At 38.5% G+C, this 25,145-nt stretch overlaps 4 protein-coding genes across 4 annotated transcripts; 2 read left to right on the top strand and 2 right to left on the bottom strand.

The window, feature by feature from the left end:
- Positions 1 to 1,582: 1,582 nt before the first annotated feature.
- PKNH_1114800 (DnaJ protein, putative) lies at positions 1,583 to 3,265 on the top strand (the record flags this gene model as incomplete). Its single annotated transcript, XM_002261289.1, has 7 exons — positions 1,583 to 1,604; positions 1,882 to 2,037; positions 2,200 to 2,363; positions 2,558 to 2,706; positions 2,897 to 2,946; positions 3,102 to 3,141; positions 3,241 to 3,265. The coding sequence occupies 7 exons, from the start codon at positions 1,583 to 1,585 to the stop codon at positions 3,263 to 3,265; spliced, it is 606 nt and encodes a 201-aa protein (XP_002261325.1).
- Positions 3,266 to 6,631: 3,366 nt separating this feature from the next.
- On the top strand, positions 6,632 to 18,250 carry PKNH_1114700 (aurora-related kinase 3, putative; the record flags this gene model as incomplete). Its single annotated transcript, XM_002261288.1, has 1 exon — positions 6,632 to 18,250. The coding sequence occupies one exon, from the start codon at positions 6,632 to 6,634 to the stop codon at positions 18,248 to 18,250; it is 11,619 nt and encodes a 3,872-aa protein (XP_002261324.1).
- A 1,443-nt stretch (positions 18,251 to 19,693) lies between these two features.
- Positions 19,694 to 21,363, bottom strand: PKNH_1114600 (Cell division control protein 2 homolog; the record flags this gene model as incomplete). Its single annotated transcript, XM_002261287.1, has 5 exons — positions 19,694 to 19,813; positions 20,031 to 20,334; positions 20,484 to 20,643; positions 20,806 to 20,949; positions 21,225 to 21,363. The coding sequence occupies 5 exons, from the start codon at positions 21,361 to 21,363 to the stop codon at positions 19,694 to 19,696; spliced, it is 867 nt and encodes a 288-aa protein (XP_002261323.1).
- A 1,005-nt stretch (positions 21,364 to 22,368) lies between these two features.
- Positions 22,369 to 23,700, bottom strand: PKNH_1114500 (elongation factor 1-alpha; the record flags this gene model as incomplete). The annotated part of the gene is made up of 1 exon (XM_002261286.1): positions 22,369 to 23,700. One exon carries the CDS (start codon positions 23,698 to 23,700, stop codon positions 22,369 to 22,371), a length of 1,332 nt encoding a protein of 443 aa, XP_002261322.1.
- Between the last annotated feature and the right edge of the window lie 1,445 nt (positions 23,701 to 25,145).

The following is a 25,145-nucleotide window of genomic DNA, read 5'->3' as shown; positions in this document are numbered from 1 at the left end:
TATGACGCCCATTTCTTGTGCCATGGGAAAACACATGCAACAAGGGACGTATATGTACTCTCTCCCCATGCACCAGCACCCTTTACACAAGGAAGGGGTGTGGTAAATGTACGCCACAAATGCATCATAGCCCTGTAGCTATCGTGCACAAAAGATAAAAATAACGAGGACGCTGTAAATTCACAAGCGAGTGCAAAGGTGGGAGAAAGGCTCGGTAACTTAATTGTTACTTTCGTCGAAGGAAAGGGGAACGCCAAAAACCCGAGCAAATTGAGATAGGTAATCAGACGTGAGCGAATATACACATTATTTGCTCAGTGGTACTTGGTTACCTGCGCAGCCTTTCACCCTGCCAAGCGATTAGCATTTCCATCCCCAGGATTGTTCAACATACGTATTTTGTATAAATGCACATACAGGGTAGATGGAATAAAAGGTTCGCTCCTAATTTTGGTGTATAAAAACGGACATAATTGTGAAGTCGTTTTGAAATGTGCACAAGGAAGGTAAAGTCATAGTTTGCGAATCGGGGTTGACAATCCATGAAAAAAAAGAAAAAAGAAAAAAGTGAGTCGACCGCGCACTGTGAAGAACATTCATTCCGTTATGCCATTTTTGTTGTCCGCCATTTGGGCAAGCAAATCATTTTAGCATTTTGCGCAGATTCTTTTGAGTGCATTTTTTATTTTTTATTTGTTCAAACTTGACACTGCAAAAACGGACACATAACGTAAACACCGCGGTTGACTTGCCCCTTTTCTCTGCCTTTTTCCACTTAAAAGTGTGAGCCACTGAGGGTGGGGATCCTTCCATTCAGGTCACAGGATAGATGCTCCCAATTATCTATCGCTGCGTAAAATTTGTTAGAGGTATTATAAAAGGAAGGTAAAAAAAAAAAAACAAGGATCTTATTATTGTTCCTTTTGCCTAAGTGCAGACCTGTGGTGATGCTGGAGGGGGCGCTGACGAACAAAGTAGATAATTACACATGTCGTAATTCGCACTTACACCCTTCCACCATGTGCCATATCAATTTAAGGACAAAACATGAAGATAAATTTGCACCTCTGTCTATGGGTAACAACAAATTATCAGTAAATATACATCGAAAAAACGCCTAATGAAAATGGAGACCGTTTCTCCCTGGCGAGCCCTGCAGCGTGATCTGGCAAAAAAAAAAAAAAAAAAAAAAAAAAAAAAAAAAAAAAATTGGGCAAAGCCAACAGTTATAAGAAATAAATAAATGCATACGTATGCTTACGCCTTTTCGAATCCCCCAGCGAATAAAGAACAAATAATTTTAACCTTCTCTTGCGTGGATTTATGCCGTAGGTATTAAAATGTACTTTCGCACGTAGTCCCCAACATACCTATCTGCCCACATGAAAAAACGCTTGATCATTGTGGTGCGTATATTGCGCCATAAGTAGGAGGGGAAGCTTAAATTTTTTTTTAAAAAATGCAATAGAAAAAGTAGCTATTTCTTAGTGAATTTATTTTGGGGGCATTCCTTTCAGCTATGAATTTATTTCTTCATGAGAATCATCAGAACGAATTTCAGAGCCGTCCCAATTTGTGAAAAATGAATTATCACAAAATTTTAGGTAAAAGTGGAAAAAAGAAAAAAAAAAAAAAAAAAAAAATGACACATAGCAATGTATTACTTTCTCCATACGTGGCATCATTAGCAACACATTGTTATAGTGTAAACAGAGGAATTTCATCACACCTGTGTTATTAAGACGCTGCAAAGTCTCTACGTCTGTTCAGAGATTACCAAGTTATTATTCCTACGTAATAAAGATATCTACATCCCATATAAGAAATTTCATTTTGTCCTTTTTTCTTTTCTTTTTTTTTTTTCTGGGGTGCCCGATACAGGTGTAACTAAAAATGCCTGCAAAAAAACAATACGCGAAGCTTATTTAAAAAAAGTTAAATTATACCACCCAGATTTGAATAAAAGTCCTGATGCCACCTCAAAGTTTAAGCAAATCCAAGAGGCCTACCAAGCCCTGTACAATAACGACTATGCGCGTAATAATACATTTAAGTGCCATTAATCGCTTAGGCATAAAATCCACTGTGATTGTGAACTATATAATAACCTTGATGCATGAGCATATGGTATTGAAAAGTATATCCTTGTACGCAGAAAAACACACCTTCGTTCACCTCATGCTGTCCTCCTCTCAATAGAAAAATCCCACTACGGAGAAAGCTCCTACGGAAAGGGTAACAAGGCGGAAGACTCAAAGAACAATCAAAGTTACAGCTACTCGGATGACTTTACCGATTTTCATAAAGCCTTTTACGAAGAAGTTCGTAAAATGAGGGAAAACGAAAGGAGGGAGCAAAACAGAGTAACATATGAATAAATTATTTAAAAGAAAAGGAGTCCTACAGGGGGGGGTATTCATTCTGTTATCCCCCACATTTGGACAGCTCCTTAATTGTGTGAAAGAATGGTTATCCATTATATTACCTTCCTTTATGACACCACTAATGTTGTCACTTTTGTTAATGTACTTTGCCTCACTTCACTTTCCCACTTTAGCGTTACGCGAACAGCAACTACAGTTACTCCTTGAACGACCTCTTTCATAAGTACCCGCGGGAGCACTTCTACATAAATCTCATTTTTAAATTATTCCCCCTGTTTGTCGTCCCCTTTCTATTCCTCTTTATTGTATACAAGCAGTATCTGTAAGGCAGAGGCTCACGGAGAGGAACTGTATCCACGTGTATATACATGTGTTGCAATGTCTGTCTATAACGCGCCCTTTAAAGTGGCAATTTTTATATATATTAATTTTTCTCCCATTGTGCCGCATATTTTCGAAAAAAAAAAAAAAAAAAAAAAATACATATTTTTTTTTTCCCATTTTTCTTACAGATTGAAGAGCCATTTTAGTGATAAACCAATCCTTATATATGATGCATATGGTAGCGCATAATAAAACAGCAAAAAATATATATACATATACGTATATGTACGTATGTATATATATGTGTGCCCCTTTTTTTGTGTGTTGCTTTTTCGTTCTTTTTCTTCTTTGCCATTACACTTTCCCTCAACTGTGAACCTTTTTTAAAAACAGGCAGAGCATTTTTGATAGATTCCCATGGGAGAAAATTTAGGTGAGAAATTGCTGGATGCTTTATCCGCGGCGCATAGTTTAATGTAACATTAATTGATGCCTTTCACTAATTTTGTATGTCACCCTTCCCTCTTTGCAGAGCAGCTGAGTTTGACAAGTATTAACATGTGAGTTTACATATATGTGTATATAATTATGTGCACATATAGAATAATTCAAAGACAGATCCCTTTCTGCTGGACTAAAAACGTTTATTTTCATTAGCACGTGGGAATTTTAAAAAAAATTTCATTTCTTTTACTATTCCTTCATTTTTTTTTTTGTAAGAATGCGCCTTTTGCGCTTTTGCGCTTTTGCGGTGAGAGGGCATAAACGATTTAAACATTTTCAATGAAGCTATTTTTTAGCTGGGTGCCCTCATGTACTGCATGACGTCTTTGTACCTCATTCCATTTTTTATGTGTACCTTTAATTAAGTAAAAAGTAATGTTTTATGAAATGGCTTTACTTAAGTAATTGCATATTGAGGCAATTACGGAATTGGTCGACGCTATTTTGTGCGCACTCCATTTTTGTAGATGATTGACACTTCATTTTTTTAGGCCCTACAGAATTACGGGCATTTCGTTCTGTTTTACCTTATTTTGTGTTACTCACCACGTCATTTTATTTTATTCTGTGTATAGACATTTTTTTTTTTTTTTAATATAATTTATCCTACACATGCACAAAAGGGGGGATATTCATTTTGCGCCAATCCCTTTTTAATGTAATACACCGTTTTCAGCAATTACATATTATTATACCCACAGTGTACCTTTGACTATGCGCATTCGTTTTGCCCAATTTTATATGTTGATTGGTGTACCAATATGTGAAAATACATGACGAAGATAGAGAGAACAAATGGCGCTACGCATAAATTAAAGAGTATACATACTGCGTGTACATTTAAAATGGCCAATTTTCTCTAAATGTAAACGCAAGGAATTTATTACACATTTTAAGGTTATCAACCAGGCCACGGGTTACAATTTTTTTTTTCCTTTTTTTTTTTTTTTTTTTTTTTTGTTTGATGTTATTGGTGTGCACACTTTTATATGAACGTTTCCTCGTATGACAATTTATCTAAAAGAACAACATGCAACATTCGTCGTTTAGCCTTTTCTTGTCCTTTTTTTTTTTTTTTTTTTTTTTTTTTTGTTGAATAAATGTTTACCCCTTTTGAAGTGATTTCTACGCATTTTTAAAGAGGGGAAATAAAACTCATAACTTCCAAATGTGGAACTTTCTATGAACGTTTTTATACAAGAAATTCGCAGAATAATTTGCTCATTTGTGAAGTATGTGGATGCAATGTGCCATAAGTAAACAATTTTTTATGAACAGTATAAAAGAAAAAAAAATTCTGAACAATATGGTAATAAAATGGGAGTACACACACAAAAATGAATGTACTTGTTCAAAATTTTTTTTACCCTGCAAAATATACAATTAATAGAAATCGTGAAAGTCTCTTCAGCATAGAAAAGGAAAATGAGGAAAACACACACTTTGATTACAATATCATCATGGAACACATGAACATTTTATAACGACGAACAATGTAGAATTACAATTTGAATTTATAACCATTGTACTGTCAAACGACACAACATAGAAATGGATTTGCAACATTTACAACGTGCATGTTGGTCCCTGAATGGCAAATTAAATTAGTAAAAATTGCAGCGCGGAATTATGTGCACGTACATGCACATACATGCATGTTGGAAAAGTGGAGAAGAATGACGCGGTAAAAATGTACATATATATGTGCAATGTACACATTCGTACGTTTATACATATACGTCTATGTTGTGCACGTGTTATCAGCGGTAGAAGATCAGCCAAGTTTAAAGTATTAGAACGTGAGTAAATTCGTCCACCATCCGTTTTGCAAACTTTGTGCGTTCTGATTCGACAACTTCCTTTATGGCTGCTCATAATAATGCGAAAAAAAATTATGAACACTTTTTTTTTTTTTTTTTTTTTGTCCATTTTAAAGCTATTTAAATGGCCTTGCACACAGGCTATAATTGAACTATTAAGAAGAGGAAAAAAAAAAAAAAAAAAAAAAAAAAAAAAAGAAGCTTAAAGTTGTCTATTTGTTTGGTCATCGTTTAATGTTTGTAATGTAGAAAAAGTAAAAAGAAAAAAATAAAGATAAAATGAACAAAGGAAAACGAAGCAAAGTAAAACAAAACCGAACAAAATAAAAAAAAAAAAAAAAAAAAAAAAAAATGAACAAAATAAAACCAAACAAAAGATAACTATATTGGAAGAAATTTCCCTGCCCCGCTCGGTGTGAAGAGTGTTTAACTTTTCCATTGTTTTCTTTTTTTCTGACAAATTTACCTTTTGTAGAATTCCCATAATATATTTTTTGTGATAAAAGTAAAAGTGCTGATTTAACGCAAAAAATGAGAAGCAGTAATATTTCATAATTTTTTTTATAGAGACAAAAATAAAGGGAATTCCTTTGAGTAGTTATATATATATATTATTATTTTATTTTTTTTTTTTTCCTAAATACGTACACGTACACCCCTTCAAGTGTGTGTCTTTTGTGTCAGAAGGAAGCTGTTGTTCCAGCTCCAAACAGAACTAACCGTACAAATGAAGAAAAAAAAGAAATTACTGGTGTGAGAAACATTTAAATATTTATTTGTTTATTAAAATAGCACGCTAGTTAAGCATTCCCTAATGGTTTCAAAAATTATATGTTTGAACCAAGAAGCGCAAGATTACGTAAGTGCGCGCGGGAATGTTGACCTACCAGAAGGCAGATGTATACACACCCATGCATGTGCAAACGTCATCACATGTGGTATCTCACAGGGTATGCATCAACCTTTCATGGTGAATGTTTGCAAACAATTTTTGCAGAATCATCGTGGTTTTTTTTCTTTTTTTTTTTTTAACCACACGGTTGCTCTTTATTAATCATCTCAGAAGTTAGCTCGCATTCGCGTTTGCTTGCTTTTATTCTTGTCTATTTACGTCTATTCATGTCTACCCACGTTTGTCTGTCTTCATTATTAATTGTTGAATAGTCTCATTTGATTAATGCTTAACCTGAGAATAATTAGTAATTTTAGCTTGTCATAATTTTTTTTTTTTCTAAATATGTATTAAAAATTTTACGTGCGAAACGCATTTTGTTTTTTTTAGTGATACACATTACGATTAGCGCACAACCGACGTGACGGAAGAGTGCGTTACGCTGTTCGATTGTTTATCTATCTTCTTCTTTGTCTATTTATCGAACAGTGTATCCCCCTACTTATTCACTCTTTTGTGTGCTTAATTGCAATTATGCAAAAATAAGGACCGGGCCGTTAGGGTATAGTCCACAAAATCGCCCTCGTGTGTAGTTAATTGGTTGATTCCTAACCACCAGAGGGGATAAGAGGCACGCACGTGCACATATAAACGAATTTTGGCCTATCTACACAACCTCGGAAAGCGCAAACATGAATGACATGCACATGCAGCAGTACTACATGGACAGGATTAAGAAAAACATAAGTCAAATAAAAAAATCAAAGAACATAAGTTTACCACAAAATGTACACGAGGGAATTTTCAGCATAAGTGACAACTATCCTACAAATCGTATCGATGGACAGGAGTACAAATCGAGCGATACGAAGGATGTACATATTAGCGGGAATAAGGATCATGTCATAATTCGTTATGATAACGATATGAAAATGGAGGAGATACCCTGGGAAAGGCCGCCAATTCACACCAAGTACATCGTCACGGGGGATACGAATTTTTATGAAAATTATGTCACTGATTACCCTAATGAACAGTCCACAAATGACTGGATATATCAGTTACATGGACTTAGTAATGGACAAACCGGCTATGTCCATGAATATGTTATATGGGATGAAAAATTAAAACAATACAAAACTATAGTTACTTCACCTAGTTTTGTGCACAACTCAAATAACATTACAGTGGAAAAAGGAAGTGACAACTATAGTGGAATAATAGATTCACACTGTTTCTATGACTCCTCTATGAACAACACGAAGCTTATAAGTCAAGGAGAAAATAAAAAAGTGGCTAGTAATGTTAGTGCACCTTATGAGAAATCGGAACATAATAATAGAGAAAAATTGCACACGTTTAATAATTCCGTGTGTAGGAATAAAAATGATGTTAATGGATTTTTCGATCAAAAAATATGCAGCAGTAGCGGCATTCCTTTTTCGAACTGTGTGAGAAATGTTAGCAGTACGTCCTGTTATGAGAGAAGAGGGTGCTCAAAAAGTGGGATCCCTCAAAGGGGTTACGACCCTTATGGGCATCCCCATCCGAGTGGGCATATAATCCACACCAATTGTTCTAGTCATATCTTAGGGGAAAACAGGAGAAATTACACGGGCAACTTACCCAATAGTGTTATTATGAATGTGGACCACTCCGGGCACACTTCCACTGGTAGAGGCATATTTCGAGAAGCTTCGCTAAGTAGCTGTACAAGAAGAGACGTAATTGGCAAAGGAATTTTAAAAAATGGTGAATTAAAAACTGCTGCTTGCTGCTTAGGGAGAATTGTCAATTCTGATAGGAGGAAGCATATCACATCAAATGATGGGGAATCGCTAAAAAAGAAGGTACATTATCAGAGCGGTAAAATACATTTCAGCTTCGGAGACCATAAAAGTGTAGTAGAGGAAAGGTTAAAAAGTCCCATTGAAGTTATCTGTAAGAAACCTAGGGTAAATTTATGCCGGGAACATTGTAGGGAAATTGGTGGGGTTCATTCTCTTGTGACTGCACAGGACGGAAGCGACGTCTTAAGGTATAAAGAAGTTTCAAACCATAGTATCCGTGATAATGGTGGCAATGTTGAAGCAGCGAAATCACACCAGTGTTTAGGGAAATGTTTTGCAAACAGGGAAAGGCAATTTTTGTCAAACAAGAAGAGCATCTCATCAACGCGGCTTCAGGAACCTCATGTGTTTTACCCTAAGAAGGTTAGTTCTCTGAATGCGAACGCAGGTTTTAGAAATAATATGTGCGGGGGGGTTAGGAAAGAGAGTGTCATAGCACCGAATGTGTTGTGCTGGGGTACTCTAGGAGAGACATCACAAAAAGGAGCGTCAGAAAATGGTGGATCAGAGGAAAGGGCGTCATCACAAAATGGAGCCCCCCTAAACAACGTGTTAGAGAATAACCGATATTTTATCAGCTCCTTTCGCCCAATCGATCAAGGCGAAAACGGAGGGGAAAATCTTAAATATATCGAAGAAAAAGACAACCAGAAAATGTACAACGAAGAAGGGAAGAAGAGCTGCCTTAATTTCCCACTACAGGGGATAAGCATCTGTAAGTCAAAAAGGGGGTATAGCCAAAATGAGCCCTACGAAGGTGGAAAAGTAGGGAATCATAAATTAGACATTGTCCAAAATGCTTCTAAGGAGAACGTCATTTCGTATATGGAAAAGGGAAGTGATCGTTTCGAAGGGGCGGAGTTGAATTTGGACCGTATAAGTAGTAGTATTCTCAAAGGGAACAATTCTTTGGATGATACTTCTTTCTCTACTTTGGGAAAAAATTACCAAAGTGAGAGAAGCTTAAATGTGAATGTAATGGATAACTGTTCCCCTCCCTGTGTTAACTGTATTAATAAAACTGATCTGATGACGGGTGAGAAAGAATACATAGAAGCAGAGAATCACACGAAGGTATTTTACAAAGAGTCAAATATAAAAATGGTAGAGAAGGTGTGCAACATAAATGAGATGGGCAACCTAGAGGGGGTGAAGAAGAGTGTCCCCTTGTTTGAAGAGACGAATAAAGGCGAGATAACCGCTAACACTCCAACGAAAGGGATACCCATCGAAGGGGAGGAAAATATAGAAGGAACATGTACGGACTACGAAGAAGGGTATGATAGAATACAGAAAAAAAATACGTATGATGAAAAAGTAACAAAGGAGCAAGATACCCTACTGGAGAATTATAAATATGAGGAAGAAGCTCTTGTTGAAGAGAACCACGAAGGGACGGATGATGGAAGTAACTTTAACTATATCGAGGATGATAGTATGAGCAGAAAAGAAAAAAAGAAACTGGAGAAGAAACTGAACATGTACTTTAGAAAGGAAGGGTTGTTAAGGGCGTCTTCTAATTCGCTCCCCCACGATTCGGAAAAAGGCCAAAAGGATCGACTGGGGGGGAAGGATCAACTGGGGGAAAAGGTTCAACCGGGAGAAAACGACTTGACCCCCTTCTTCAAAGGTGTGAGGAACAATTCAGTTATTCACTCCAGCAACAGGAAGTCTTCAATCACGGAATATTCTCAAATGGAGAATTACGATATATCGTCCAGTAGCGTGGACATATTTGACGACAAGGAGATAAAAGAAGTTTTCGAGGAAGTGACAATAAATAGGAGTATAAAAAGTAGCTTTTGCATCAGTAGGGATGATTATGAGGGGCCTCGGAAGGAAAGCATGGATCTAGGACGGGACTTCCTAGAGGGGGAGATACACGATGGTGCTAGCGCCAAGGAGAGAAGGAGAAAAAAAGGAAAAGGAAGTCTCCCCAGTTTAGAAGACCTATTTTGTAAGAATAAAAATGTTTTATTCATGGATTTGTTACGAAGAATGAATGAAAAAGGGGAAGAAGGAAAAAAGTGGAACAAGAAAGAGGATGAGTTAGAAAGTAAACTAAATAGAGTAATGCTACCTAGTTCAGAAAAGGAGAGAAATTTAATAGATAAAATAATTTATTGTCTAGACCCATCATATGTAAACGACACGGTGGATGAAGAAGATAAATGGAGGCAGAAGTTGAACTATATGCGTGATAAGTTTCTTGAGTCCATATTATGTGTGTCTTATCCGATTCACCTGTGGAATGAAGAGACGTTTGAGGGTTATTTGAAGTCTCTAAATTTGAATGCCTTGTTTGACGACACTTTCATAAAGTACGAAAGTGACCTACGCATTGATTTATTTCATCCTGAGGAGGAAGTATTTTCCGATGTTGGAAATATTGGCGAAGGGGGATTCGGGGTGGTAACAAAAATGCGGTTCCTTTCAAATCCCCAATATTATGCGATAAAAAAAATATCAAAGGAACATATTATAAAATCTCAAGCAGCTGGACAAACATATTTAGAGGCGAAGTACCACTCTGTTTTGAGCCATGTAAATATAATTAAAATGTATGGATGCATGCAGGATAATGATTTCATTTACCACGTGTTGGAATTCTGTGCCAAAGGAAGTATCTACTCCATATCGAAGAATTTTAAGAGAAGAATCATTCCTGATGAATTGGCCTATAAATATTTTTGCCACGTAGTGAATGGATTGTATTACTTAAATCAGATGGGCATTTTTCATAGGGACATAAAAATGGAAAATGTGTTAGTAGATCATATGGATAATGCAAAATTGTCTGACTTTGGTTTATCAGCCATGATTTTAGGAAAGAAAAGTCATTCTGCTTTGTGTGGAACATTGGTTTACTTTTCTCCAGAAATAACAAGTGGTTCTGGATATGACTGGAGATCTGACATTTGGTCTTTGGGTGTTTTACTATACGAAATGTTAGTTGGGGATGTACCATTTGATGGTACCAAAACACAGATAATAAACTCCATCTTTTCATGTAATTTAAAGTTCCCAGATTTTGTGAACCCATTAGCAATTGATTTGATAAAGAAAGCATTGGTGGTAGATGTGGATAAGCGCATCAAGTTGTGTGACATATCATCTGATCCGTGGATGCAGGAAATGTGGAAATTGTCCTTTCAGAAAGGGTTGGCAGGGATATATACCGATTCATGTTACGACAGGAAGGAAGACAATGGTGATTTTAATTTTATAGGTTCTTTGTTAAAGGCTCAGTGTTTTTTAAAAAGTAGTTTGAACGCATCGCTAAGTTACCCCATTAGGGGGGGTAGGGATGAGGAGGACGAGAAGGAAAAGGAGCAGAAGGAATTGAAGCAGGATGTCCAGACGGAGCGGGGAAATGATAACGTGGATGCACTCATCATAGAGACTCAACAAAAATTAGCAGAATATTTAAAGGTAGAAAATTTTTACAAGAACGAAGAAAATGTTCCCAGTTCTGATTGTATGAGTTCTCATCAATCGGGAGCATCCTTCTCCGAACTGAGCGAATCTTCCACGTGTATGAAGAAGGATGTAATGGTGGCAAGACAACAATGGAATACTAGCCATGTAGAGGGAACTTCCCAGGGCCATCCATCTGCTGCGAGCGAAGTAGTAACACAGAACGACCTATCTGGGACCATCCAAGAGGGAAGTAGGACCAGCTCCCTATCGGGCCCCCCTCATGAGGATCATCTATCCGTCAAGATTGAACGTGATAGCAGAAATGAGGTTATTCCTGTGGAGGAAACTTCTTCGAGGAGTATGTACCCCAAGCGGAAAAGCAGTTTGTCCGGATCCATTAGGGAGAACACCAGCAGTAGCAATGATGATATATATTTGATGGGACTGAATTGGAAGACTCAATCTGAACTGTCCAACGGAACGGGGGAGGCCGAACTGGTTTATTCATCAGAAGGTTTAGGCTCCAATATGAATCAATGTAGGGATTTGTTTGGGGCGCCTTGTGTTGAGAAGAGGCCTAGCGAGGTTGAACCGGAAAGGGACTGCATCGAAGGGGAACATACACCATGGAGGGAATCAGCCAGTGAGTACTTCAAAGATGAAGTAACACCGAAGAAAACGGGTAACACTCCGTCTAAGAATACGATTCCTGATAGTTCTCAGGATGATGGAAATTTTTATGATAACAGTTCCGTCTCAAATATCCCCCCGTGTCCTAACAGTTCGGAAAAGAACGATAGATTGTCCTCAGAGGTGGAAGAAAAAGTTCCTGATGAGGTTGATATTGAGTCCCTTGAAAAGTTAGTGCGAAGAAGGGTAGACAATGGGAAAGGATATCCAGGGGAAGTGCTTCCAATTTGTAGGGATAAGTATACGAGGGGGGAGGAAAATAATCCTGTGAAGAGACATTCCATTAGTATTCGACGTGGAGAAGCGAGAAAGTCTGTCCTTGAAGGTGCAGGAAGGAGAGGAAGAGATGAAAATATAAAGAGCGAAGATAATCCATCAACACGTAGAAACATTCAACCGAGCAACAAATCGGAGAGACTTAGCGAGGTGAGAAAATTGCGTAAAGAGCGCAAACTTCTCGAAGGAGACGAAACGTATATCCCAATTTCCGTAATCAAAGAAAAGGTAACGGAATCATCAGGAGAAAGTAACGACACCATAATAAATCTTCACGTGAAGGATACACCACTAGAAGCTAAACATTTAAGGGTTGAGGGGGCAGAACCACACGTTGCAAAAACTTCCAGTATAGAACTGTCTGATGGTAAAATGGAATATAGGAATTTGTCGAAAATTGAAAAAGCGAAAGACAAAAATTCAGAAACGAATAAGCTAAGTGAAGACGCTAGAAAGGGTGTAGTAGTGAAAAAATGGGCACCGCAATATAGGAGTACTTCAGAAAGGAATAAAAGTTTTGAAGCACAGAAAAGGGAAGATACGCTAATTAAAAGGAAGGTGGAAAAAATGTTACAGAAAACAACCACAGGTAAATTATGCAGGAAGGATTCTATCCCTGAACGAAACGGATCTATCAACGGAAAGAAGAATTCTCTTGTCAAGGGAAAGGATAAGACGAATGAGAACAAACAACCCGAGAAGGAAAAACGACGATCGCGTAGCAACATCTGTGATTTAGATGGAAGTAGCCTGTATGATAAGTATATAGAAAGAATAAACAAATTATATCTGAGTATAAAAAGTAAAAAGTATCTTAATAATGGTGAAAATAGGGAAACCCCAGTTAGTGAGGAGGACCAAGCATCAGCTGCGACGAATTCTGTGAAGGCGGAAAATGAACAGAAGAACATCCAAAAAGGCGAACCGATGGAGAATAATCATCTACATGAGAGTAACTGTTCTGACGAAATGGAGGAAGGCTTCTCCACAAGGGTGAAGAGAAAGGACAACAAATTTTCCATACAGCAAGATAAGCAGAAGGAGGAAATGATGGAGAATAAATCATTTAGGATGAGGTCCTTCCACTTGAGCAGTTATCCTGTCGAGACTGGAAGTAGCAAACTGACGGAGAGCAGAAGAAATGTACTGAAGGAAGAAAAAAATTCTTATCCGAAGGGGTATGAAGAAAGGCTGCTAGATGAAAAATCGTTGGATAAAAAGTTGGCCAATATAGAGAATGAGGTGTCGGTTATGATGACAGACAAGGAAAACTATCGTTCCTCGTATAAGTCCAGGAAGGAGAAATCTTTTCTTGAACTGAAGAAAGAAATTATGAATCACAACATTCCTAATGTCAGTGGGAGGGTGACCCCCGATTTTTTCGCCCCAGATGGAAGCGCCTTCAATTCGAGCGGCACAGATGGGGAAGAGAAAAGCAACAGCGTTGGCGGTGTGAGTGGTTTCGACTATGAGGGCAATGTTCCTAGTGGTGATAACCAGAACGAACGTAACGAGGAGGATGAGGAGAAGAAAATGCCCACTTGGTATTACGAAAAGAAAAGTACATTCAGCTCCTCTAATTCGGATTACGCAAGTGATAAGTGCTTCTATAGGCGGTACAAGCAGAACAGGACAATCCATGTGGACACTTCCCAGTTGGTGAACCGCGGGGAGGAGGGTTTTAGGGTGGTCCACGATGAAACCATGGATGGGTGCATAGGTGAATTCATGGATAAGCAGGTGATACACAACAAAATGGATTCAGAGTTTACACAGTGTAGCGAGTTTTCAAAGAAGACACACCATGGAAGCAGCAATGAACCAGGCACAGTCATTACGCATCCAGACGAGGAAAGAAAGTATATGCTTAATCGTAATGGGAAATACCAGCGGGCAAAGAGCACGAGCAGAGCAGTACAGAAGGGTAGCATACAAAGTGGAGAATCCTCTAGACATCCTTCCATTAACAACAAAGTGACATTCATGCATTTTCAAAGTGATGGTAGGGTTGGAAAGTTGTTGAACACGAAGGAGGGCAGTGAGGAGGATAAGACGAACAAGAAAGAGAAGGAGCCCATTGAGAGTAGAACCAATATCCTGGCTTCGCAAAAAAAAGGGACAAAGGAGTTATCCAACCTGGAGTTAATATCAAGGATTCGACAGAAAAATAAAACTAACCTATTGGATAAGGTGAAGAAGGAGAAGTGTGCTTCAAATTTAGGCAAAAGGAAAGTTGAAAAGGTGGCTAGTTCGGGAAGCATGAAGAGAAGTTTATCAGAGGTAGCCGTTACCTCACAGTCAGTTGGCAAGTCTACCTTTACAGGAAGAAGTGATCTGCTTAAGAGAGGTTCTTCCAAAACGCCTAGTGTGAGGGATGTATCCCATAACTCTAAAACCAGCGACAACCGAGTGAACATTAAGAGCGTACTTCCAAACTCAAGCAGGAGAAACAATTCGTTAAGGAATAATTCAATTGAGAAAAGACACTCGTTAGAGAAGGAAGTTATGCAGAAAGCAAGCAAGGTGGTTAGGCCTACGGCAACACCCGTGAAGCGTACAGAAGGGAAAAGTGGCAATCGAATGACAAGCGTGGGTCAAAAGTTAGAGAGCGTAAATAGTATAGATTCCAAAAGTGGAGAAAATAAAAAGAAGATGGTTGTAGTTGCAAAGAGGGGATTGAACAGTAGTAGTAATGTGTTGAAAAAAAACAGGGAAAATGTAGACTCCACTTTAGAAAAAGGGAGAACAACATGTGATGGAAAAACGGAAAGGAAGACGAACAATGTGGTATCTCCACAGAGAAGTGTGCAGAACCTTTGCTTGAAAAAGATGACGGAAGGGAAGGTAGGAGGAATGACTAACAGTTATTTGAAAAATGAAGGAAACAGTAGTAGGAGGGATGAGTCCGAGAATTCAGTTTCAGAGAAAAAAACTAAATCGAAGGAGGTAAGATCAAGCATATTTCTTCAAAATGACAAGATGAATAAAAACAAGGAGGAGACCACTACCCTGACTAATGATGAGGCGTCTAATATGGCGGCAACGAATTCTGTGGAAGGTACAGAAGAACAAGTTAGTCCTACCACGGAGAGGACAAAAAGCGGTGCTTCACCCGTGCAGAATGGTAAAAAGATATTATTAGGAAATAATTTAAAGAATGAAAAAATAAAACAATATTTGAAGAGCAAAATAGAAAAGGTTAAGAAGGAGAATGAGTATGGGCTACCTTTAGGGTTGAAAACGGAGGAGAGCCTCAGCCACGCGCAAGGAGACCTGAGCCACGGTCAAGAAAATTTGAGCCAAGATCAAGAAAACCTGGGCCAAGATCAAGAAAACCTGGGCCAAGATCAAAAAAACCTGGGCCACACTAATCAGTATGATCCCTTTGAAGGATGCACAAATTTGAGTACCATTATGGGTAAGGGAATTTCGTTCTGCAGGATTAATGAAGTCAGAAGGTCCATAAGTGAAATTCCCTTCAACTGCTGTGTCAAGCATTATTTTGAAGGTGAGTCAAATGGGGAGATAAAAACGGGGAAATGTGCACCTAAGGGAAGCAGTCAGTGCAGCCAGTCCGAAGAGGATCCAAGGGGGGAAATTAATAACCTGTGTCAAAGGGAGAGAGAAAGTGGATACTCTCGGTGTAAGAGCGAGGCAGTGGAGAAATACAATTGGACGACTGGACTAGATGGTGATCTTTTGCATATGGAGATGGTAAGAAACGGGACGAGTAAGGAAGAAGCGAAAAAGGAGGAAGCAGCTCTTAGGGATAATGGGAAGGGAAAACATGTCAAAAGTGGAATGATGAAAGGATCAAGTAGTGTGGACAATAGTAAGAATGTCCAATCCACTAATGATGGAGGGAAGAGGAATAGAGCGAGTGCACACATTTACACAAACAGGAGTATCAATCTGTCGAATGTAAAAAGTAAAATAGACACGAATATATATAGGAAGGCAAAAAGCGAAACAGAAAATGTTAACTCAAATAACAAAGACAGTGCACAGATAGAGTCTGATGAAAGGGGAGAAAAAGTTAATAGTGTGTTAAAGAAAAAACAGAACATGAGTACATACAAAGGCTCGTCCATTTTAGGAATGGATAAGAAGGAAGGGAAAAAGAAAAATCTGAATGGTCATTCCGCATTGGGTGTAAGGAATGTAACCACGCTTCCAAGGCTCAATTCGATGAAGGCAAATGCACATTGTTCTAACTCTAGACACAACAGTAGCGCAGAGGACAGGACGCGTTCTTACCAAGAGGAAGGTGGACCAATTAAAAGATCTGAATGTGCATTGCTTGATACGGATTATGAGGAAGAGTTACAAAACAAGTTGCTTGTCCTCAATAAGAGGATCCTTTGTGGGGGAATTGATGAACGAAGGCAGAATTATGGGAAGGAGGGAATGAAGCGTTTTTCCAAAGAAAGGCAAAACCATGTCAGCTGTGAGGGTAGGCAATCCTCGCACAGAGACATGAACAAAGCAATTTGTCCCATAAATGATGAGAATACGGAAAACGACCAAGGCTGCAATTGGGGGTTTTCGATTCCCATATATGCATCTAACAATAATGGAAAGAGTACCAAGGAAGGGGAATTCATACGGATGAAGTCCAATGTAGGGAGTGGCACTCATGGCAGTGAAGTAAATTGCCTAAACAGCATGGGGATGGGGATGTCGGCATCTGGATGGAGGAAGTGCGAGTTCGTCAGACAGTCCTATGTAGAAAAAGACGGATCAAACTGTTTAGCAGAACCTGTGAGTGGGTACTGCATGCATATGGGAAGAAGTGTGAAGAAGGAAGTACAAGGAACCTATTCCAGATCGTCAGGTGAGCGCAACATGGATGTTATAGAAGGGAACACCATGGTAAATACTTCTTTTAAGAAATTAGGTTCAACCGCTTTTAGTTCGAATGCAAAAAAATGTGTGGAGGATAGTTCCATTGGAAGGAGAAAATGGGTACCTCCCCCGAGAGGTCTAGTCACTAAGAAGGAATCACCTCAGGAGCGGTGTGTTCCCCATGGTAGAAGTGCATCAGGAGTGGGGGATAATCACCCAACAAAGGAGACGCTTAAGCGAAATATCAGCTGTGGAAATTGGTCCATCATGCAGTGCGTAAATATTCGAGGGATAGATGCAGAATCTTCCTACGTATCAGATATGGATGAAGCTGTGCCTTATGAGGAGAGAAGAAATAAAGTGGCTAACTTGAAGAGGGACAATATACAGATGAACCATTATATGAAGGGTCGAAGTAGAAGCAACAGTAGGAATACTACAAAAGGGGGTCTTCAACCCGTGTCCGTATCAACTATGCAGAAAAGTGCACAAGTGCGGATTGGTAGCAGGTGCGGTTCAGGTAATTTTCTTCCGTCACGCCCCACCACGCCAATTTCTTTACATAAGAGGAGGGAACAAATTGGGAGGGGTGACCAGGAAGTGAATGGACAAGTATTAAACAAAAGTAGAAATATGGTATATGGAAGGAAGCCCACATTAGCAGCACAACAGGGTAGCATTAAGAAAAGCGCATCGAACAATGCTTCGAGAAAATTATGGAACTCAGATGATAGGAGCAGTTTAAGTCCTAAGTTTGATTCTACTAGGATTGAAAGTAGTACTAACTGCTTTACGAGAAAAGTTGTTGTGGTACATGAGGATGAGAGCAGGTCGTACACTGCAAACTGTGCCAAAGGCGGATTTTTTAATAAGCCTAGTACAGGTATTACCAGCCAAGGAAGTTTACTAGCGAAATCTGCTTCCAACTGTGTCCATATGGATACCATGAGAAGAAAAAGTAGTTCAAGGGTGCTATCACCAGGTGTAGTAAATGTAACCGATAATAGTTCCTCGGGATGTTTCCTGTACAAGGATTTTTTTCACAAGGAAGATGTAAAAAGTTGTCATGGAGATAGTCGTCCTGGTGGTGTCCAGGGCACATACGAACGTGTTGCTGTGAACAATAGGCCTATGGATACACCTCATCGAAGAAACGGGAGTGCCATATCTATTAAACGCATGGGGAATAAAACTGGTTTGAATAAGGAAGGATGTACCAGAGTAATGCCAAAGGGCTTCGTGTAGTCATTAGAAGGAACAAAGAAGTAAGAATTATGCGTTGTGCGAACGTTGATCTGAATGAAATATATAGGTGATTGTCGACGAATCATAGGAAGAACTTGTTGGCGTTCTCTGTTTCGATTGAACTGGGGTGTCACGTAGAAGTGGTATGAGGCACGCGATCAATTATGCCATCGTTATTTTTCTTCGTTTGGGTGAGCCTACCAACAGATGTTTTATCCCCCCGGTTGGACCTCTAATTTTTTTTGCTCCTTTCAAGTAGCACATGCCACAGGATGCATTAAGATGACATATTACTGAATCACGTGATCATTTTGTCAAACGTGGGGCTTAAATAATAATGATGGAATCCCTGCCTTTTTTTTTTTTTTTTTTTTTTTTTTTTTTTCTTTCATTTTTAATTCATTTTTCGTTTAACTATTTATGTTATTTGTTTGTTTGTTTGTTTTTTTTTCTAAATGATGGTGTCTTTTCCTGTGGAAGTTTGCGCTCTCAAAGGAGTACATCTCCCACAGATGTTATCAACCGGCTGGATTACATCTATCTGTTCTAACATAGAATTCGCGAAAAGTGAAAAAGTGTGTTAATTGGGAAACTTAAAGTAAGATATTGCCAATTTGAACGATTGGAGGTTATCCAACTGATGAATCACAAGTGGCAAGTAGATTCAGGTAAGAGCAAACGAAACGGAACGGGGAACGATGGTTGGCCTAGCCTTTATTATTACTCCACATGTATCGTTGAGCAGATTGGCATACCTGGGGGGTACATCATTTGCAGTAAACGTATGTAAGTGTGGTTGAGGCCGCTACGCTCTTCTTTTTCAGATAACTCCCCGTTTAGTTCTTGCGTATTTGTACCATAGGGACGATTGCGCCACATTGAAGGTATCATTCTTTAGTGGGTGAACTAATCACAAGTGAACAATGCGCTGTTAAGTGGATCTTCAAAATGTAGCGCATCGCTTCCTGCGTTTTAAGATGACCGGTCGTATTTACCCGGGGTGCACACATAGCGGAACAAATATCGTACTTGCTCTGATTAATTGAGGAGACACGAATTACATACGCGGGTGGGGAGGCCACTGGTGACAGTTATTAGGAATTAGGTTCATGCAAATATATGATCGAGTGTAGGATCCCCACACTTAAAAAATCATGCACACTATAATAGGATTGTGCAACGTCGAATTGGGGAGATAACACATCCGGGGTACATATACACATATGCAGTAAGTTTGAGCTACACAGAAAAAAAAAAAAAAAAGGCACTCTCACAAGCAGGAGAGGGTTTAATTAAGTATTTTTTATTGACCTGTTTTTTTTAAGTATATACTACGCTCGCTCACAGGGGAAGCGCACACTACAGCGGTTAACAAATATATTCGAAGAATGGACTATTCGTCTGCGAATATGCGGGAAAAGTGACCATCGCGCAGGATCCTTTTTAACTGCTTTCCTTGAAGTACGCATGCTGGAGGGCCTCTTTTGCGGTGATTCTCTGATTTGGGTCGAGTCGCAGCATTTTCGAAAGCAAATCTATCCCCGTGTCGTCTAATCCTTTTAACTAAGAAGATAAAGCGCAGAAGGATTTTATATGTGTTTTGTGAATTCTAACATACATGCTATGGTACGTGTATGACAAGGAATGCACCTGAAAGGTAGCATGGTAAAGTAGGGTGCACACACATGGGACGGTGAATTAGGTTTTTCGGATGGACAGGAATATTGTTACATACAAAGAGGGTCCATCCGTGCTCGTGGCCCCAATATTTCTGCCTTACAAATGTTTCCCAGGGCAAGGGCTCATAGACTATAAAATCTGGGTCGTATTTGGGGAGCTCAGTAACACTCGGCCAATTCGCCGAATTAGGGGTTCCCAAAATTCTGAATATCCTCATGAGCTGATCTGTTTCGGACACCCCTGGGAAGAGGGGTCTCCCATTCACCATTTCTGCGAATATGCATCCCACGCTCCAGATGTCAATTGGAGTGGAATATTTCTTCGATCCCATTAAAATGTCCGGTGCTCTATACCACAGAGTGACGACTTCATGAGTGTATTTCCGCACGGGGATTCCAAATGCCCTGGATGGGGAGGCAGTTAACCCGGGGAGAAACGGAACGTATTTATCATGGCGTATAGAAGTGGGCACATGGGCATACAACACTTCTACGAAATGGCACCGGTGCCTGTACGTGGGCGAGGGGGATAAACCAATCTGAGTAGGATCTACCTGGCGAGTCCGAAATCTGCGATTTTTAATTCTCCTTCCCGATTTATGAGCAAATTCTGCGGCTTCAAGTCGCGGTGCAGCACCCTGTGTTCATGACAGTAGGCTATTCCACTGAGCAACTGGAGTAGAAATGATTTGGCCGTTACTGACTCGAGTCCTCCTGCGAGTGAAATTGGACCATCGTTAGTGGGATCCCCAGGGATAAATTGACATGTGCACAAAAATACTCAGAGGTGCATGTGAAGGTGTGCATAACGAACATGACAAATTTGAAGGAGAAAAGGAAGCGTGTCTAGCAATTTTTTTTTTTATCATTTTTAACCATCGCATACGTCTAGAAGTTTTTTGAGATCTTGGTCGAGGTGCTCAAAAACCAGTATCAGTCTTTTCTTTGTGTGTATGACATCATACAACTTTACTATGTTCGAATGCTTTAACTCTTTTAAAATGCTAATTTCTCTAATCGCTGTGTGGTGGGAACGAGTAGGAGCGCTTACGTATGTGTGCGGAAACATGTATACTGATACGTACTACATGGAGGAAGGCGGTCTCAGATGAGGAACTGTGTGTAACTTCCGAATCGTTTTTTTTTAAATTGTGTGCATATTCGCACATTTGCATATGCACACGTGCTCGCTCATCCGCCCACTCGCGCACGCGCGCAATTTTAAACAACTCCAGTGTGTGTGTGTGTGTGTGTGTGTGGGGGGGCATATGCTCCTTGCGCATTACTGTGCTAACCGGTTGACGGAATGCCTTCGTCCTCTTTTTCCAGTCTTATTTTCTTCAACGCGAATGTTTCGCCGTAATTATTTTGTGCTTTGTAAACTACACCATATGTACCTTCTCCAATTTTTTCTAATCCATGGTATTTTTCCATTTTTTAATTTTTTTTTAAGTAAGGATCACAGATGCTGTGCTTTTACTTCTTAAAACATCCTACCCACATTGTCATTACGATAAATACGGGAAAACATATATTTGACCGAAGAAGTACGCGCTTTTTGTAAGCAGCTGATATAATTGCCATGTGGGGATAGCCAAAATGGAGGAGTAGGAGCAAGCCATATGTGTTCCTACATTTTTTTTTTTTTTTTTTTTTTTTTTTTTTTTTTTTTTTCTGACCAGGTAATATTTTCTTTTTTCAGTGCAAGGAAAAAAAAAAAAAAAAAAAAGCCGAAATTATTTGCACACGGGTGTACATAGACCGGCGGGAAACCACATCGTGCATAATTAAGTAAAGATGTGCAGACGTGTACAAGCTTATAACCCATGTACACAAGTGAATATGGGGAAGGTGGACAGTACAATGTGTTATGCTTCATCCGCTGCGAACTGCCCTTTCACAACATTGAACAGGTACTGCGAAAAGTTTGCTTTATTTTTAAAAACCCTGGTGGCTAGCGAAAAGGTAATATCCCGTCAATTTACGGAAAATTTTCTGAACTGTTCATAAAAATAGCTTCCTTATACAAGTTTTTACTCGCGCCTTTTTTCAGTAGTTATTGTTATATATTCACTATGTGTGTGCATGATATATGTATAAAATATACATGTGTATTTTTTTAAAAATGGTTCTCTCACAACAATGAGGGGCTATATAATTTTACACAGTATGTACAATTTGTGGTAGGAGAAAACCGAAAAAAGAAAAAATAATAATAATATAAAGTGTAATATATATATAAATACTATATAATAGATAAAATATAGATGATACACAATATGTAAGAAGCAATTGTATGGAAACCTCCTATTGTACAGTGCATAGTCCGAAAAATAAAGAAGCCCAACATGAGCGTGTGGAATATTATATATATATATATATATATATATATATATATATATATATATATATATATGTGCGCGTGTTTTTTTTTTTTATTTATTTCTTGGCTGGGTTTTTGGCAGACACGGCACCAGGCTCTTTCTTTTCCACTGCTTTAATAATACCGACAGCAATGGTTTGTCTCATATCTCGAATAGCAAATCTTCCTAAGGGTGGGTACTCAGTGAAGGTCTCAACAACCATAGGTTTCTTTGGCTCGAGACTTACTAAAGCAGAATCACCAGACTTAATGGATTTGGGATTTTCTTCAACAACTTTACCTGAACGCTTGTCAATCTTAGAGTCAATGTTCAAGAATTTACAAGAAATGTGAGCAGTGTGGCAATCGAGGACAGGGCTGTATCCGTTCTTGATTTCTCCAGGGTGGTTCAAAATAATGACTTGAGCGGTAAACTTGGAGCATCCCTTGGCTGGTTCGTTCTTCGTATCGGAAGCAACATATCCTCTCTTGATTTCCTTAACGGAAACGTTCTTCACGTTAAATCCGATATTGTCACCAGGTCTGGCTTCTTCCAAAACTTCCTTGTGCATTTCAACAGATTTACACTCAGAAACAACAGCGGAGGGTGCGAAATTGAGGACCATACCAGCCTTCAATATACCTGTTTCCACTCTTCCGACAGGTACAGTACCAATACCACCGATTTTGTATACACCCTGGAGTGGAATTCTTAAAGGCTTGTCATATGGTCTCTTGGGTGGCTCCATGGTATCAAGAGCTTCAATTAGAGTTCTTCCCTTATACCATGGGGTCTTGTCAGATTTCTCAATGAGGTTATCACCCTCAAAACCGGAAATTGGAATAAAGTCAACCTTGTCAGCTTGGTATCCAACTTTCTTCAAGTAATCTTTGACTTCTTTCTTAATTTCCTCATATCTATCTTCGGAATATTTAACAGTGTCCATTTTGTTAACACCAACAACGATTTGTTTCACACCAAGGGTGAAGGCTAACAAAGCATGCTCTTTGGTTTGACCTTCCTTTGAGAAAGCACCCTCGAAACCACCTACCTCAGCTGGAACAACCAACAGAGCCACGTCAGCCTGTGATGTACCGGTAATCATATTTTTAATGAAATCCTTGTGGCCTGGGGCATCAATAACGGTGAAGAAGTACCTGGGGGTTTCGAACTTCCATAAGGCAATATCAATGGTGATACCTCTTTCTCTTTCAGCCTTAAGTTTATCCAACACCCATGCGTACTTAAAACTTCCTTTACCCATTTCGGCCGATTCCTTTTCGAACTTCTCAATGGTTCTCCTATCAATACCTCCCAATTTGTAAATAATGTGACCCGTGGTCGTGGATTTTCCACTATCGACATGGCCGATAACGACTAAGTTAATATGTGTTTTTTCCTTTCCCATTTTCGAATAAAATTAAATTGAAAAAAAGGTAAGTACGGGTGGATTTTATATAAACGTATATATTGTATGTACTTTTTTTATGCTTAACGCTTTACAAAAGTTTGTAAAACTTGTTTAACGACTGTTTCTTTTTCAGAAGAGGGGAAAAAGGAAGCATGAAGTGCTATGGTGTTTTGATATATGGTTTGTAAATTTATGTTAATTTTTGTTCCTCCTTATAGTAATTTTATTTATTTAATTTTTTTTTTTTTTCCCCTTATATTACGATTTTTAATATGTACATGAGTGAATAAAAAATGCATACAATTTTTACGGAAGCAATAAATAACCTTTTCAGTAATTTTTTATATCATATAAAAAATGTACTTCCATATGTCGGTACAATAAAAATAAGGAAGAGAAGAAAAATCAGATAAATATATGGAATAAAATGAAATAGTGACTACATCCTTCACCCACATGTAAGTATCGAGAACTCCTATTTGCGAAATTGCCAATGTTGGAGTGGAAGAAGTAATGGTACTTTATATATATATATATATATATATATATATATAAATATGCGTATTTTTATTAAGGGGCATATGCAAGGGTTACTTATAATACCACCTGTTATTATATATAGGTCACGATTCAAGAATGACACAAAACAATTGCTACATTACAGAAAACAGCGAAGATCAGTTAATTTGAATGCACCCATATAGGTAAGAATACTTTGAGACCTTCCCAAATTTTCTCACTCCAATGCAAAAATTTTAATTTATTTCGCGCATTAAACATTTGTATAAATTTTGTTTCAGCAAAATATATGGGGACATTTTTCTGGGGGGGCACCACCACCCCTCCTGACACCAGTGCTTCTTTTATCAACTACGAGTACAAAATACGTCAGAAGAAATTGATACGGAGTACCGAGTACGCGATAGTGCAAATCGCTACGAAGAAGTGCTACTTAAGGGGGCGATGCGTATTCAATATTAGCAATAGAGCATAGTGCGCATATATATTCAACAATACTCCTCTAAACAAAGAACCACCAAGAAAAGAAAAGAAGAAAAAGCACTTTTCATATGTGGCCTATTAACATATGCGCAGCCATTTTTTTTTTTTTTTTTTTTTTTTTTTTTTTTTTAAATAACCTTTCTTACCTGACTCGTTCATAATTTTTTCTAATTTTTTACTTCACTTCAAAAAATATCACAATAAAAAGGTATATTTTTTTTTTCTTCTTTTTTTCTCTTTTTTAATTTTTCTCCCTCATATAATTTCGAATAAATTACTCGCAAATTTGTAAATATATTTAAGCGCAAAAAAGTAACGTGGTTCTTTTTCTCTTCATTTTAACAACATTTTAATATTTCTTAAATTCCTAGAATACGTGATATATAATAATATATATATTCTTACGAATTACCACATCGCGCAAATTGCCCCAATCCGCG

The sequence above is a fragment of the Plasmodium knowlesi genome (genome assembly GCF_000006355.2).
Source record: "Plasmodium knowlesi strain H genome assembly, chromosome: 11".
NCBI classification, from domain to species: domain Eukaryota; phylum Apicomplexa; class Aconoidasida; order Haemosporida; family Plasmodiidae; genus Plasmodium; species Plasmodium knowlesi.
The sequence above is the reverse complement of the archived record's forward strand: the minus strand, read 5'-3'. Positions and strand labels throughout refer to the sequence as shown.